This window comes from Theobroma cacao, chromosome 5 (genome assembly GCF_000208745.1).
Source record: "Theobroma cacao cultivar B97-61/B2 chromosome 5, Criollo_cocoa_genome_V2, whole genome shotgun sequence".
Classification (NCBI taxonomy): Eukaryota; Viridiplantae; Streptophyta; class Magnoliopsida; order Malvales; family Malvaceae; genus Theobroma; species Theobroma cacao.
In genome coordinates this window covers 27,881,437-27,897,080 of record NC_030854.1, presented here as the reverse complement: position 1 = coordinate 27,897,080, position 15,644 = coordinate 27,881,437, and the positions used below count along the sequence as shown (strand labels likewise).

Sequence of the window (15,644 nt, the reverse complement as noted above, 5' to 3'; positions counted from 1 at the left end):
TTAAAATAATAATTTAATTAATAATTTTTATTTATTTTTATATTAAAAAAAAGGAAAGAAAAAAGAGAGAGGAATGAAAAAACTGGTACAAAAGCCTTGCGAGGTCTCGAAAGGCGTTCGGGGGAAGAATGTCTATCGAGGCTTCGCGACGGTTGTTCACGGGCTCGATGGGAGTTCCGGGTCCTGACATAAATGTCTAGATAAAATATAGTTATAGTAATAGATTTAGCTAAGGTACAAAAACATGATATAGGAATAAATAAATGATTAGTACAAAATAAGAAAATAAAATAAGGGAAAAAGTAGATATTTGTTGTCAAGTGTTAAAAATGGTGAGGTAAGGAAAATAATAATTGTAATAATAAAATGTACATTTAGTATGAACATTAATAGTTAGGAAAGTATGTAAATTGGATCTCAAAGCACTTCAATATTAATCACGGGGATAATATATAAGTTGCACCAATGATGGGATGTTCATTTAGAACGCAGGAAGTCGCAATTCCGAATGAACTTTTCCTAGACTCGAGATTTAAATTAAAACTCCACTAGTACGATGGAAGGGTCTTAATTTTAAATTTTGATTTTTCTAAGCCTAAATAAATGAAAATTACATATACCTAATTATTAACTTGTCAAAATATCAAAACAAAAGAAATAAGGAAATAATGATAACAATAAATATAAATAATAACAAATGTAAAAAATGAGATGAATAAAAATATAGCTATGAGGTTTTCTAAAAGAATATAGGATTATATAAAATAATGAAATTCATGATGATAAATAATTAATAAAATCAAAATTCAAAAAATTAGTAAACTCAACATAATAATGAGTATGGCTAAAATATAAAGGCAAATTATATATATATATAATCATAAAAAATATATACATAAATTTATGTAAAAACATATATACACAAATAAAAATAATTATGGAATAAAAATATTGGGTTAAAAAAATATGATTTTTGGGGAAGTTTATATAGTAAAATAAATAAATATTCACATAGCAAAAATGCATATTGAAATAAAATGGTTATATAAGAACTATAAGTAAATACAAAATATTTATTCATGACATATATATGCACGCAAAGAAAAATAGAATTTTTTTAAGATAAGAAACAAATATTAAACTTCGTAGGCACATCACACATCATTATTGCATCGTTAAATGTCATGGCATGTAGATGTTTTATATACACGAGTATAAGCCCCAATGATGGGAGTTTTCGAAGGATCTTGTGAAAGTGAGTTTTCTTCAAAAAATTTCCTAGGTGAAGAGATACCTCCAGGTCGCACTCACGGAACGGGCGTCACAGGTGTGCTAATCCTTCCCCATGTGTAACTGTACTCTCGAATCCAACTCTAAAAAATCATAGACCAGTTTAACGTTCTTTCGACGGATCTAAAATTAATTCAGGATCTTGTTGATTAGAATCAAGTCAATAGGTGACCAATCACACCTAGGACAAAAGATTGGTGGCAACTCCCAAACCTAGTTTTCTCCATGCCTAGAGGTCAGGTTTTCGGACCAGCACGTTACGACAATTCATTGTCTCAATATGATATCCATTCAAACGAAAATCATTAAAACTTAATAAATTTCTTTGAGACGTTGAAAATAATGCATCATCTATTATAAACTTTGTTCCTTAAGGTAGTAAAATATTAGCTTTTTCAGAGCCTTCAATTAATCTTGTATTACCAGATATTGTATTAACATTGGTTTCTTCCATTGTCAAGTGGAAAAAAAATTTCTTATCTTTAAATATATTGTGCATTGTAGCAATGTCTACTAAACATATATTTGAATTATTGAAATTGGACCCAACAAGATGAATATGAATGTTTTTCTTCAATAAGATAAGATACATAATAAGAAACTTACAAGTTAACATAAGAGAACATTAAACATATAATTTACTAATTAAAACACATAATAAGAACTTATCATTTAAATATAATGTAAACATACAAAAGCATCTTTATAATAGAGTTATACTAAAATATACCAACAAATTATTAAGAAATTTCATTTTTGGACATTTCCATTACCAATCAAAAGATTAATTTCTCCTTCAAGATGGACAAGAAAATTAACAATGGATATTTCCATTTCTAATCATATGATCAATTCCCTTTTTAGGGTGGGCAAGAATTTCAACAACATCTTGATGTGTTATATCAACTTAGCCATGGTTAGCTTTCAGTGATGCTTGATAAAATTCAAGACATACAACAAGCACATGACCAATAGACTTTCATACCACATCGATGACAAGATATTTTCTATATTTTTTTATTATGTAGATTTTTGTCTTTTTCTTATATCTCTTTGCTATTCACTCACTTATGGTGGGTTAAAAGCATACATCCATTTTCTAGTGGGTAAAGTTATACATCCACCTTTTAGTGGGCAAACTTATCCATCCACCTTTTAGTAAGTAAAGTTATTCTTAGAGTTAGAGTAGTGATTAATGTAAATTATTATGACAACCTCTTTCATGTCCATGACCATGATTGTTAAATAATGTTGCATTCACTTTAGGGAATGGACAGATTCATGATTTTCATTAGTAGCTATATAATAGCAAATTCACTTTCCAATCAAGGAACAAAATATAATATATAACATATGATAGTAAAATTCATATTAAGGTTGATTTATAGGGAATGAAAACACCAAAGAGATATCAAGTCACTTACCTAATTTGCTACAACCAAAATTTAAAGACCAACCATTAAAATCATTTTAAAACTTGGAGATGATGAACACAAAATAATACCAATACTTACCCGATTTGCTAAAACTAGAAATCAAAACCCAATCATTGAAATCATTTTGAAGCTTGAAGATTATGAAAACAAAATAATACCAAAAGTTGAGAGATTAGAGAATCGTGCGCATAACATGTTATGAAATTGAAAGGACAACTAAAGATAACTTGAAAGAACAATTAAAGAAAGAGAAGAAATAAAATAACTATGTAAGAAAGTATTTAGAGGGAGAAAGAAGATCTTATTGAAGTGTGTATTTACAAATGAAATGAGGTGCCTATTTATAAGCTAATAACCCCTTAGATAGAATTTACAAGATGAATATAACAATAAAAGATTAAATGGATGGATTAAATTCTAATCTTAATCCAGTTTAATCTACATCCAAATCTTGATATACATAACATAAATGAATATTCAAAAAAATATTCATAACAATAAGTTCTTTTTCTTTTAGTGTATTCAATCAAGTTTTTATACTTTTATTTTGAACCAAATAAGTCTTTATAATTAATAGTAAACTTATTGTTATTAGTCAAAATGTCACTTATCATTAGATATAACAAAATGGTGACATAGCATGTTGACATGTCATAATGAATGATAATGTGATATGATGTTATGACCGTGTGGTGTCTTTCACTCTTCATGTCAATGTCATGTGGGTATAATAACAAGTAGCTTTTTAACTAATGGCGATTAGTCAACAATTAATTATAAAGATATTTGATCTAAAATTAAAGTATAAGAATTTTTTTAAAAAAATAAAGTATAAACGTTTAATTGAACAAAATAAAAAATAAAAAATTTTTAAATAATTTGATTACTTTTTTAAACATTATACCTTGCTTTTATTTATTAAATCTTCTTTTATTTAGGGTTCAGTAGGTGGGCTACATAAAAGGTTCCTATCTCTCTCATCAACCTAACATCACTACAATAAGTATATATTAGTATATAATTAGTCGAAGCTTAGTTGAATAAAACTAAAGTAGCGGTAAGATTCAGTGGATATAGATCCAATCTTTTTTAACCTGTGTTGAAAGGTAATGAAGCATAAACATATATAATTGTAAGTGACATTAGCCTTGGAGAAAAACTTAACTAAGTCAAACAACGAACTTGATCTAAGCAGAATATTAGTAATTATTCAAATCTACTTTGGAGTGAAAAAATTGCTTGATTTAATATATATAAGAAGTAATCAAGTCTAATTGATTTTTCAAGAGATCTTGTTATTTCATTTTCAACATTTTCATCAAATTAATTTTTTTTATGAATGATACGTGTATCACGAAATTTAAGTTCTATATTTATTTTAAATGCAATTTTTTAAAAAAATCATAGCAGATGCAAATCCATCTTCTCTATGATTTTCAAAAAAAAGAAAGAAACCTTTTAAATAGGAGAAATAGTTGAAAGTTAATAGCATTTTAAGAATTGAGCAATGATAAGCAATTGAGATTTATTAGCCACATAATGAGGAAAGTGAGAGTTTTATTAATTATGTTTGACTTTTACATATTTTTAATGGAAAATGAGATAAATAATTAAGAATTAATACGATATGGAAGTTAGAGAAAATAGATATTTATTAGGCATAAGAGAATAAGTAAATATTTTATCAATTATCTTAATTTTTATATATTTTTAATATAATTAATTATATTATAATTATTATAAAATTATAGATTCTCCTCAAATTTGTGCCTAAAGTCATAGCTTGGGTGGCTTTACCCAATGACTGACCTTATACAAGACAAACGAGCAGTTAAATTGTCAAACCCTGCTTTGTAAAATAATTATAATGTCATTCACATGCTCAATAGAATGTTTGTATATTTAGGAAGTTCGAAGAATCGTTAAAAGACGATATTGCCCTAATGGTATTCATTAAGTCGATTAAGCCTCGAACTAGTTCAAATAGGAATTTTAAGGTGAAATTAAGAGTTTCACAGTTCAGGGATGACTCAAAATGGTAATTAGGAGTTCGAGGATCAATTCGGAGTCAAATTGAAATTTTCACTATATAGGGGTAAAATTGTAATTTTTCCATCTGCGGACAAAATTTGAGATTTTGAGAGAATTTAGATCACATTTGACAAATTGGGGAATGATATGAGTATAAGGGATAAAAAATATGTCTATGGGCAATTTTTCAGTTTTTGGGGCAAAAATGTAATTTTTGATTTTTACGGGGGCAAAAGTGTAAATATCAAAAATTACTTCACCAAGACTTTGGATAAGTTTGAGAATTTTATCTAAGTTATGGATATTTTAAGGAATAATGTGTGGTGGAGATTTAAAGCTTGAAAGATAAGAATTTAAAAAATGGACCAATAATGTAGTGACATGTGGCAAGTTTAGATTATTATATTATTTAACTATAAAAATCAGCCCACACCACCATTTTCTCTTCATTATGGCCGGCCATAGCAAGAAAACAAAGGGGAAAAGAAAAACAAAAACCTAGGGGGAGAAATTCAAGGAAAAATTGGTGAAAATTCAAGGAAACAAGTGACAAAAGGTAAAATTTCTTGATTTTGACTTGTGCTTTACCTTTCCCATGCATTTCCCATCATTTTCCATGGTTGAATCATGTGATTTGAGGATGAATTCAATTCTGGAAAAATGGGTTAGGAGAGAGAAACTTGTTAGATTAATTTGATTTTAAGTTATGTTAGTGTTTTAAGTTAGTTTAGCATATTTAGGAACAAAACAACAAGAAAAGAATTTATTTTCCTCCATTACCATTATTGGCTGAATTTTCTAGGGGAATATTGGCTGATGATCTTGATGTTTATTTGAGGAATTATGATGAATAATGATGAATTATGAGTCTAGAAAAATAATGGGAATTTTCGGAGCAAAAATATGAATTTTTACCCATTAGGGGTATTTTCGTAATTTGCTATCGGGACTGATAATTTGCACCACACTGAGGGACATTAAGTCAATTTGGGTGCAATTGAGGTATAGAAACTGAAAAAAATTAATTTGAGATTAAATTGGACGCGTTAGTAATTTAATCGGGTAATAGGCCGAATTAGGTCAGCACCGCATTTAAGCGGTAGTCGGATAAGTTGCATGTCATATCATGCATATATACCGAGCCTGAATTGATTTTATAATGGTCAAGCATTGATGTGGTGAATTATGTATTGTACATTGTGGATAGGTGGTGAGCAAATTACACTGGTAAAAGTACCAAAATTGTGCTTGAAGACTGGGATTAGGAGTACATCGACTCCTAAAACTGTGAGTGGACAATTTATCGTCTTAAATATCTAGAGTAATTATACTTGTTTGATGCTTTTATTGAATGGTGAGTTTAAATTATAAAATATTATGTTTTCCAATTAAAATGTTTTTTAATAAAAATGAGATTTATACTGGTTTTGAAATCAAATATTGTTTTGGGAAAATTGAGTATATGGAGACTGTGTTGAAATTTATGATTTTATATGTTATTGAAATTGTGGCTTATGACACTATGGTAGCATGATGGCTAAATTTTTGAGGTTGGCATGAAATATATGAACAGTTTTGGATTGGTCTTGGTAGACTGGATTACATTTTATTCGCCATATTATGCTACTGGAATTTTTATGGGTCTGGTGGTATATTAAACGGTCACTGCAGTGGTGGGGGTTTCCGTGGACTGCCTATGAGAGGGGCACGGTAACTCAATTATATACTTACCTCCGGGGGGAGATGTTGGGTGAAGTATCTCCTGAGGTATGATTTGAGTGCACCTCACGTTCGGGCCACCACGTGAGAGTGAGACTCAGCCAACGCCAAGGAACGGCTGTGTGTCAGATGTGAAAACATGTTTATGGGTATGGGTCATTGAACAGCCTTGGCGGTCTCAGTGGGATACCTTGACGAAGGTACCCGCGAGAATGATATTGGCAGGGGCCAAGTTTAAAAAAATTCATAAGTCGGGGAAATTTTGATGAAAAGAAATTATTTGGTATAGATTGAAACGAATTTTGTGTTATGAACATTATTGAGATATAACGTTTTTATATTGTCTCCATCTACTCGGCTTTAGATGCTTTTGATGGTAATTGTTTACTCACTGAGATTATTTAATCTCACCCCTCTTCCTATCCATTTTTCAGGCTCAGGACAGTTTGTTGATAGTTGATTAAGACGAGAATTAATCTCGGAGTTGCATCATAGGAAGTAAGGGTTCATAGCCCTACATCTTCTTAGTCAGTTGAGGGCCCACGTGTCACTGAAAAAGTAATTTTATTATTCAGTTATTTGATTCAAAGTATGTATGAATATATTTAGCTTTTACACCATGTTTTTGACGAGTTTTGGTATTTTCGAAGAAAAATGACGAAAATGCCCCTGTGAGCCAGAAAGTAATATTTTATTGTTTTGATTTGGAAATGACTTATGATTTTTTTTGAAATGTGAAATTTAATAACTGTCCCTCACCGGGGAGATGCGGAAGTTGATGCTAAGTCTTGCGGGGTTTCGATCGGCATTCGGGGTAATGAGTGCTTATCGGGACGTCGCGGCAGTTGTCACTGGCTCGATGGGAGTTCCGGGTCGTGACATAAATGATGGCTATATATTTATTTAATAATTAAAATAAAATATTAATTTTCAATAAATATATCATAATGGGTCATGTATCAACCTTAATTAATTTATAAAATTTAAAACTCCAAGGAGTTCTATAAAAAATATTTGTCTTCTAAATAATAAAATATATGGGTAAGTTTAATTATGTTGAAATCAAGGAGTTGAGAGGGTTGTGCAAAGAATTCCACCTCATTGACATTCTATGTTTAAAAGTTTGACATATTAACCCGTATACATGTTTGGTTACGTTCAAATCAAAGACTTGAGAGGGTTGTGCAAAGAATTCCACTTCATTAACATCCTATGTTTCAAAGTTTGACATATTAACCCGTATAAATGTCTAAAGTAAAGGATGTTTTTCTCAAATAGTGACGGCAGCATTCAGTGCATTTAGTAGTAAGATATTCGTTACAGTTTCCCTTTTCAATCCGTTGTTAATTCTTTTATTGGCCATTCCAATACATTAAGAGTGTGTTTCGTTCGCACAAAAGAATAGAGTGAGAATGGAATAATCATTTCATAAGAATAAAATAAAAAATAAATAATAATAATGTAGTTTGGTTCATTAAAATAGAATAAGATAAGAATTATTATTATGAATTATTATAATATTTAGTTGACAGGAATAGTTTTAGAAATAATTAAATAATAAGTGATATATAATAAAAATACCATTTATTATAATATTTACTTTTTAAATTAAAATATTAATTTTATTATTATTTTGATTTTTTATTTTTCAAATATTAAAATATAAAAAATTTATAATTAAAATTTTAATTTAATTTTTAATTTTAAAATATTAATTTTTTATAATGTATAATTAAAACTTAAACCTTTTTATTTTAGATTTATTTTAATTTTTTTATTTTTAAAGTTTAAATTTATTTTAAATTAGTGAGAGAAGGACAGAGGTAGTTGGGTAGAGAGAAAGAAATTGTAAAAAAATGAATAAAATATATTTTGTATAATACGGTAATTCTTGAAATTAATAAAGAATATTTTTATCTATTAATGTTTTTACTCTATTCCTTGCCTTCCACCCAAATAAAGTGATAACCATTCCACCAACCACACATACTGTAATTATCTTATTACGTTAATGTTGGTAATGCCCTTATTGAGGCCAGCTATTTCAATGTTGGCCAAAGAAATTATTTACTTTAGACGTACAAGAAAACGAAATGATGCATTTTTAGTCTTTAGACCAAATAATTAAATAAAGTGTAGCTCATAGAGCCTCCGAACATAGATATAATCCACATCTCTTAGAACTTGATAAGGCAAGCCATGGCCACTACTAAAGATGGACTTCTTTACTATGGCTCCTTGCTCTTAGTTTCGTTCATTTGCACCTATCTCCTTCAGTTCCTTTCAAAGAAGTTGTCCAGTTATGGACGCGCCCGGGCTCGACACCTTCCGAGCCCACCAGGTCTACCCATCATTGGCCACCTCCATCACCTGCTGCTAAGCTCCAGTAGTTTTCCAAAGAAACTGCATAGCCTAGCCACTCGTTATGGCCCACTCTTGCAGCTTCAAATGGGAGCAGCAACATGTGTCCTGGTCTCCAACGCCAATTTTGCCAAAGAAATCTTGAAAACCCAGGAGCTTAATTTCGTCTACCGTCCAGAATTCGGTTCCCCTGAATACAATATATATCATGGATCTGATTTTATCCTTGCACCATATGGCACGTATTGGCAGTTTTTGAAGAAGCTGTGCATGACCAGACTTCTCTCTAACTCGACGCTTAATCAATTTGTCCATATTCGGGAGCAAGAGATGGCGAAACTCTTGGAATATCTTATCAAGGTATCTGAAGGAAGAGAGTTTTGCGATCTGGGCGTGCCACTAATGTCCATGATGAACAATGTAATTTGTAGAATGGCGATGAGCACAAGACCCTGGGAGAATGCTGACGAAGCAGAGAAGATTAAGAAGTTGATTGAAGAGTTAGCTGTGGTTGGAGGAAAATTAAGTGCAGGGGACATATTAGGCCCCCTGGGAAAATTTGACCTGCTTGGCTATGGAAAAAAGCTCAAAAAGGCACTTGAGAAGTTTGATAGATTGGTTGAGGACATCATGAAGAAACATGAAGAGAATACTACTGGTAGAAAAGGGAAGGATTTAATGGATATCCTTATGGAGACTTGCAACGACCCAAGTGCTGAAGTCAAGTTGACCCGAAAGGACATCAAGGCCTTCTTCCTGGTAAGTAATAATTCCTTGAAAGTCAGGCTTGAACCATGTTAATCCTGCTTTCTTTTTTTGGCTTTTCCCTAGTGGATATTTTTCTTAATTTTTCTTTTATTGTTACTGTTGGGATTCGATTTCATGCTCAAATACGAAAATAATTAATAAATTAAAATTATAACGCAACGAAAAAATAAACTAGTATTTAATCAAAAAAACAACCGAATCTTACAAGATCAATATTTGTGTTTTTCATGTAACTTTCAAATTAATTATGAACATTCATAAGTTTAAGAGTTACATATCTTATTCTAAATATCGTAATCAAGAGTCAATTAAATTCAAAGTCTTTGCTTCTTCACCTTTAGGATTTGTCAAATCTTCAGCCACCCAAGTGTTTGACCTCTAATAGTAATCCACACAGTGATCGAATAAGACCTTCTCAAAGGTTGGATTTTTATTTTTCTAGCAAGTTCTGTTTCTAAAATAAAAAGACCAAAAATTCTTGTCGAATCTTATTTTTGTCAGACAAAGAAAACTTTTTTTTTCTTATTTAAGAAACAGCCAAGAAGTGGTTGGAGGCTTCAAGTTTTAGTTTGCTAACATAATATATTTATATAGCCAAACTAAGTTATAACCCTAAATACAACAATTGTATTTTAATTTAATTAAGTCTCTGTGAACTTAATTAATTTCTCACTTTATTTTGATATTTTTCAATTAAGTCCAACTTAATTAATTATCCTTATTTAATCCCAATCATGTCACTTAATGTGTGTGACATATTCGGCTTTTAACATGTTAGCAATAAATATAAATCTTAATTAAATATCAATTTGATAATTAATTTATATTTATAGATCGTGAACGGCATCTAGCAATACATTATGACCACCCAAATGGTAGATAATCAATTTAAAAAATTTGACAAAGCCCTTCAGTGATAAGTCTTTTAGTGCAATACGATCCTTTCATCAAATATCTTGGATATGTCATTGAGCATGGCTCAATGTCTGCTATAACATTCCATATTAGTTTTCATAATTTATGACTAACTTTATGAATTTAGGAAACTAATTTTCCTCAAATTCATCATGCTTTGGCCAAAGACTTTGTACAAGTTAATCAAGAATTGAGAACAAGTGAGATACATCCCCTCATATCACTTGGGGTGATAAATCTTCTCTTGACCACTCATTCACCTTCGTATGTTTCATGACATATCCAAAAACACCTTGTTTAGGCATTTGGTGGCTTCTATACCCGTAGGGGTGAAATCAAAGTATGTCATTCTTCATACAAGTTGACCTGGTGTCTCAAGTCTAAGGACTAGTTGTACAACTATCACATGAGAATATATTCTATAAAAACTTAAGTGAAATACCAAATGAAGTTCTCATAGTAGGTCATATTCAGTGAACTTGTTCTTTAATAAGCACCCACATGTTATTCTCAAGTATCTCATATACTTCAATCTATGAGATCGATTGCTTACTTTTCAAGTAAGGAAGATTAACATGTACCAATTTTTAAGCATTATCAATACCCTGTCTTGACAATACAATGACTAAGAACAATTTTAGGAATATGACTTTAATGCATAGTGATCTTATAATTATAATAACTTTAAAATTCTCTAGCTAGGCCTTTATGTTTCATGAGCTTCATCTAATTAGTACTTAATAACTCTTTATTATTGCACTAATATGAAGGAAAATCTTTATCATATATAGTTATGCAATTAAGTATGTATTAAATAACAATATATATTCATTGACCAATCCAATTGGCTCAAAAGTATATACCAACAGTTACTCTTAAATTCTTTATAAATATTGGTAGAATAAAGATATTCAAGAAAGTAAGTCTTAACACATATCTACTAATTATATATTATTTGAAATCCACCCCCCAGACTACGTCAAGCTTTTCCAGTGCTTAAAAATCAAATATACTTAATTTTGGAAAATCTTTTGCAAAATCAAAATTAATTATAGCAGCCACAAAAATTTATCTAATGACAGGTGAAATAGATTATTAGTTAAAATTTGTGAATCTGACAGGACATGTTTATGGCCGGAACTGAAACATCATCAATAGCAGTGAAATGGGCCATGGGAGAGCTCATCAACCATCCACAAGTTTTCAAGAAACTGAGACAGGAAATATCTTCAGTGGTGGGGCCTGACAGATTGATCAAAGAATCAGACGTGCAAAATCTCCCTTACTTACAAGCTGTTGTGAAAGAAACCCTAAGGCTACATCCTCCGTCAGTTACTCTCCTCAGACAAAGCAACGAAGACTGCAAGATCGACGGCTTTTATTTGAAGTCTAAGAGTCGGATCATTGTCAACCTTTACTCCATCATGCGGGACCCAAATTCATGGAATAGTCCAGATGAATTCATTCCAGACAGGTTTATGGGCAACACCAATCTAAACTCAAACAAGGAGCTAATGGAAATGAAAGGACAGAACTTCGATTACCTCCCATTTGGGAGTGGGCGGCGTGTATGTCCTGGAGCATCGCTTGCCTTGGCAACCATACATGCAACGGTTGGAGCCTTGGTTCAGTGTTTTGATTGGAAAGTCACAGGTGGAGAAATGGTTGATATGAGAGAGGCATCGGGGTTTGCCGCTACTTTGGCAATGGCAAGCCCCTTGGTGTGTTATCCTGTCACACAATTTAATCCAATTGAAGAAGGCTAGATTCATTTGGGTTTGAGCATGCGACCAGTAATCTAGCTACAGTCCATAAGGGTTTAGATTAATCATGTTATGTATGCTTACTACTTTTTGAATAAATAAGTCTTCTGTAGACAATAATCGATAATAATCCAATACATGTTCGTCACATGTGCTGAAGAATAAATAGATTGTTTATCATTTTAAAAAAAATTGTTTCCATAGGACCTGAATTTTCGTTTTCATCCTTAAGTATGAGTGCAAATCTGAGATGGATAAGAGTGATGTTCCAACATCTGTAATTAATTCAATCTCATGAATTAATCAATCATTTCTTTATCCACGGTTTTAAAAAAAATACTGTTCCCGAATTTGTAAGTTGCTTAATTACTTTTCATGTTGATCAATCATTAACTTGTGGCCAAGTTTAGTGTTTTCATTCTCACTACAAAAATTCCTGTTTATTTCAATAAAAAATTTTGTCAGAAAGAAATCAAAATTTCATCAGAATTGATTTTTTTCGACATAACTTTAATGAAAAATTCTGTTGAAAAGTCCATCTTTGAAAAAGTCAATGCCACTGCTTGTTATTGAAAATCCGTCAAAATTTTTTAATGAAAAAATTCCATTGGAATAAGCTACAATATCTAAATCTAAACTATAATGAATCCTAGCTGCACATGCTTTCTACACTTGACATCTATATATTTTAACATGTTTGAAGGGTATTTTTGATTTTTCAATTCTTTTTCTCTTTTCTTCCTCACATCGTTCTTTTCGCCATGCTTACCATCTCATGCTTTAGCAGGTAGGTACCCAAATCCTAACTGGAAAAGTTTCTCCCATTTAAAACTTTCTCCTCTTCCTTTCTTTTCTCTTTGTCTCTTCTTTCACATTCAAGGACTCTTCACTCAAAGGCTCTTGCTCTGTTAGAAAACCCGAAACCCGCTCTCTCATTCACACCAATTTTCTTCCTTTTTTCTTTCCTTTTTTTTTAAATTGACTTTTACTGATTTTTTTTTAGTTTTTATTTTTGCAAGTTTGGTTGGTGTTCTTTATCTTCTAACGCTGGAAGACGCACTCGATGAGTGAACAAAAGGGTGACCTCGATTTACTTCTTCTTCTTCTTATTATTGTCTATTTGTGCAATAAGGGATTGTGCTTATATGATTTTTGCAACTTTAAGGCTGTTCAACTTAAATATTTCGTTTACATTCATTGTTATGCAGATTTATCGCTTTGGTCATAAAATCAGCTTTGTTAATCCTGAATGTGTTTTTGATTGTATAGCTCTTGGGTCTTTCAACATTCAATGTTGGTTAAATTTATGGTAGAAAAAACAAAGTGCAGAATTCCTTAGCTGGCACTTAACTGAAATGTTAAGCAAAAGTATTAAAAACTAGGAGCATATCAATTACTTGAAGTAACTATGATGTATCCTTTGGCTTTCTCTCTAACAATTGATATCATTCAATTTGGACCTTGAGATTTGTTACTGTGACTTTTTTTTTTTATGGTTTGTAACTTCAGTGCTCTGCCTGGATTTTCTTGATATGTTTGAGATTTCCATGTTGTTTATTTTGTTTCAGTGTTGCTTTAGGTGCAAGGAATATGCATTAGTGTTTGAATTAATTATATAGTAAGACATAAGTGTACAAGCATTGTCAAAAGCTAAAGGGATAAATAATTCCAGAGTCTTCCATCTTTTTCTTTTGGACCATCATCTGACTATTTTATCATTGAAAGGTTGCATATTATTGCCCTTTTAAGGTAATCATCTGATTTAATGACGAATTATAGCATCACATTCAACTAAGAGAGACATGTTTTTGTCTTAAAACTTTGTAGATTATTCCTTAAACAATCACTAATTTATTGTTCGTAGAAAGCATCTGACCAATAAAAAAATTAGCAATATTTCTATGTCTCATACAAGGGATTTAAAATTTTTACTGTTATGATTCTTCTTCCTTGATAATTACTGGAGAAAGTGAAAGGGAACTAGATAGTGTTTCTTATAATTTGCTTCAACTACATCATCATGGTTGATATACAAATAAACAAATTTTCGAATTACTCTCTTATAGTTTGTTTGTTCTACTCATATTTGACTCTCATCTGTTCTTCTCATATTTAAACTGTTTTTTTTTTAGAAGGCTGGCTTTTTTCTTTTACAGAAGGCTCGACTTAAATATGTTTCCTGTTTTAAAACCAAATAAAAATAATATGTAAAAGTCACACTTCATAGATATTTGATTTAGATTCACAAAATCTTTTGAGACCTTAATTGCATATGTTGTCATGTTCAGAAATTTATTTTTACAAATATATGTAGACACTACTAAACTTTTACAGTTTAGCTCTACTGACATGTGATTTAAATTTTCTAAAGTTCATGTGGTTCTTAGTTCCCATAGAATGTACCTTATATGTTTGTAGGTATTTTGTCAAACATTTTATATGGTTCTATGTTTGAATTTGACTAAAACTTGCAAAGGATCCTAATGGAATTTAAAGGTGCACTTTCTAGAACTTTTAAAATTTTGTATCCAATCTCAAATGGATTTCTAATCTCCATTGGCAAACTTACAACAAAAGCTGCCCATTTAACCTAATAGTTATATAGTTGTCAAACTTTCTTGAATTTGAAAGTTCCTAGATATGAGGCAATCTACTTGTCAAAAGTATGACAAATGAACTTTCCTTGAGTGTAAAGTAAACTAATGGCCATTGGGATTAGTATGAAGGCTAAAAAATTACTGATTTCCTATTGGATTACATTTATGATTGGTTATCTATTGTGCAAGTAAATTGTTATTGCCTCTCTACAATTCACACTGAGAATGAACCAAGCTTTTCTATGACACTAGGGTAAAGCTAATGCTATGAATGGTTGGACTTTGACACTACTATTACCTATTGTATCAAAACTTTGGTGTAGAAGATTTTGTGGCCAGGTTCCTTTTTTCAAATTTTCTTTTTTCATAAAAATTTTGGTTTTAGTTTTCTTTATCTACTTTACTATTTTAACTGTGTAATTGCTTCTCTCTTCAGTAGCAACAATTACTAGATAATCTAATTAGGAACAAAATAAAAGAGGCATGCTTTCTGTTAAGATTTATTTGATCACCACCAACATAGCTTTTCCAATCTTTATAGTTTTTATTCTAATTGCCACTGTGTTATTGGTTCAAGAGACAAGTAATATTGATGGTGGATGGTGTATTAGATCAAGGACTAGCATGCTTAGGTTTCCTTCACAAAAATGATTCCATGGTACATGTAATTTTGTTGAACTTTTATCCTATTTTTCAAAATAGCTTGCTCTTTGATTTATGGGAACAATTTTTTTACATTTTGTAATAAATGTTATTTGTAGATA

The 15,644-nt window shown here is 30.8% G+C and overlaps 1 protein-coding gene across 1 annotated transcript; it reads left to right on the top strand.

Annotated features, from left to right (window-relative positions):
* On the top strand, positions 8,676 to 12,438 carry LOC18599026 (3,9-dihydroxypterocarpan 6A-monooxygenase). The gene is made up of 2 exons (XM_018120988.1): positions 8,676 to 9,596; positions 11,642 to 12,438. Exons 1-2 carry the CDS (start codon positions 8,676 to 8,678, stop codon positions 12,284 to 12,286), a joined length of 1,566 nt encoding a protein of 521 aa, XP_017976477.1. The 3' UTR covers positions 12,287 to 12,438.

Coding starts and splice junctions, on each gene's coding strand:
- LOC18599026 (XM_018120988.1), top strand. CDS start 8,676: ATGGCCACTACTAAAGATGGACTTCTTTACTATGGCTCCTTGCTCTTA. Junction 9,597..11,641: donor ACATCAAGGCCTTCTTCCTG/GTAAGTAATAAT, acceptor TGAATCTGACAG/GACATGTTTATGGCCGGAAC.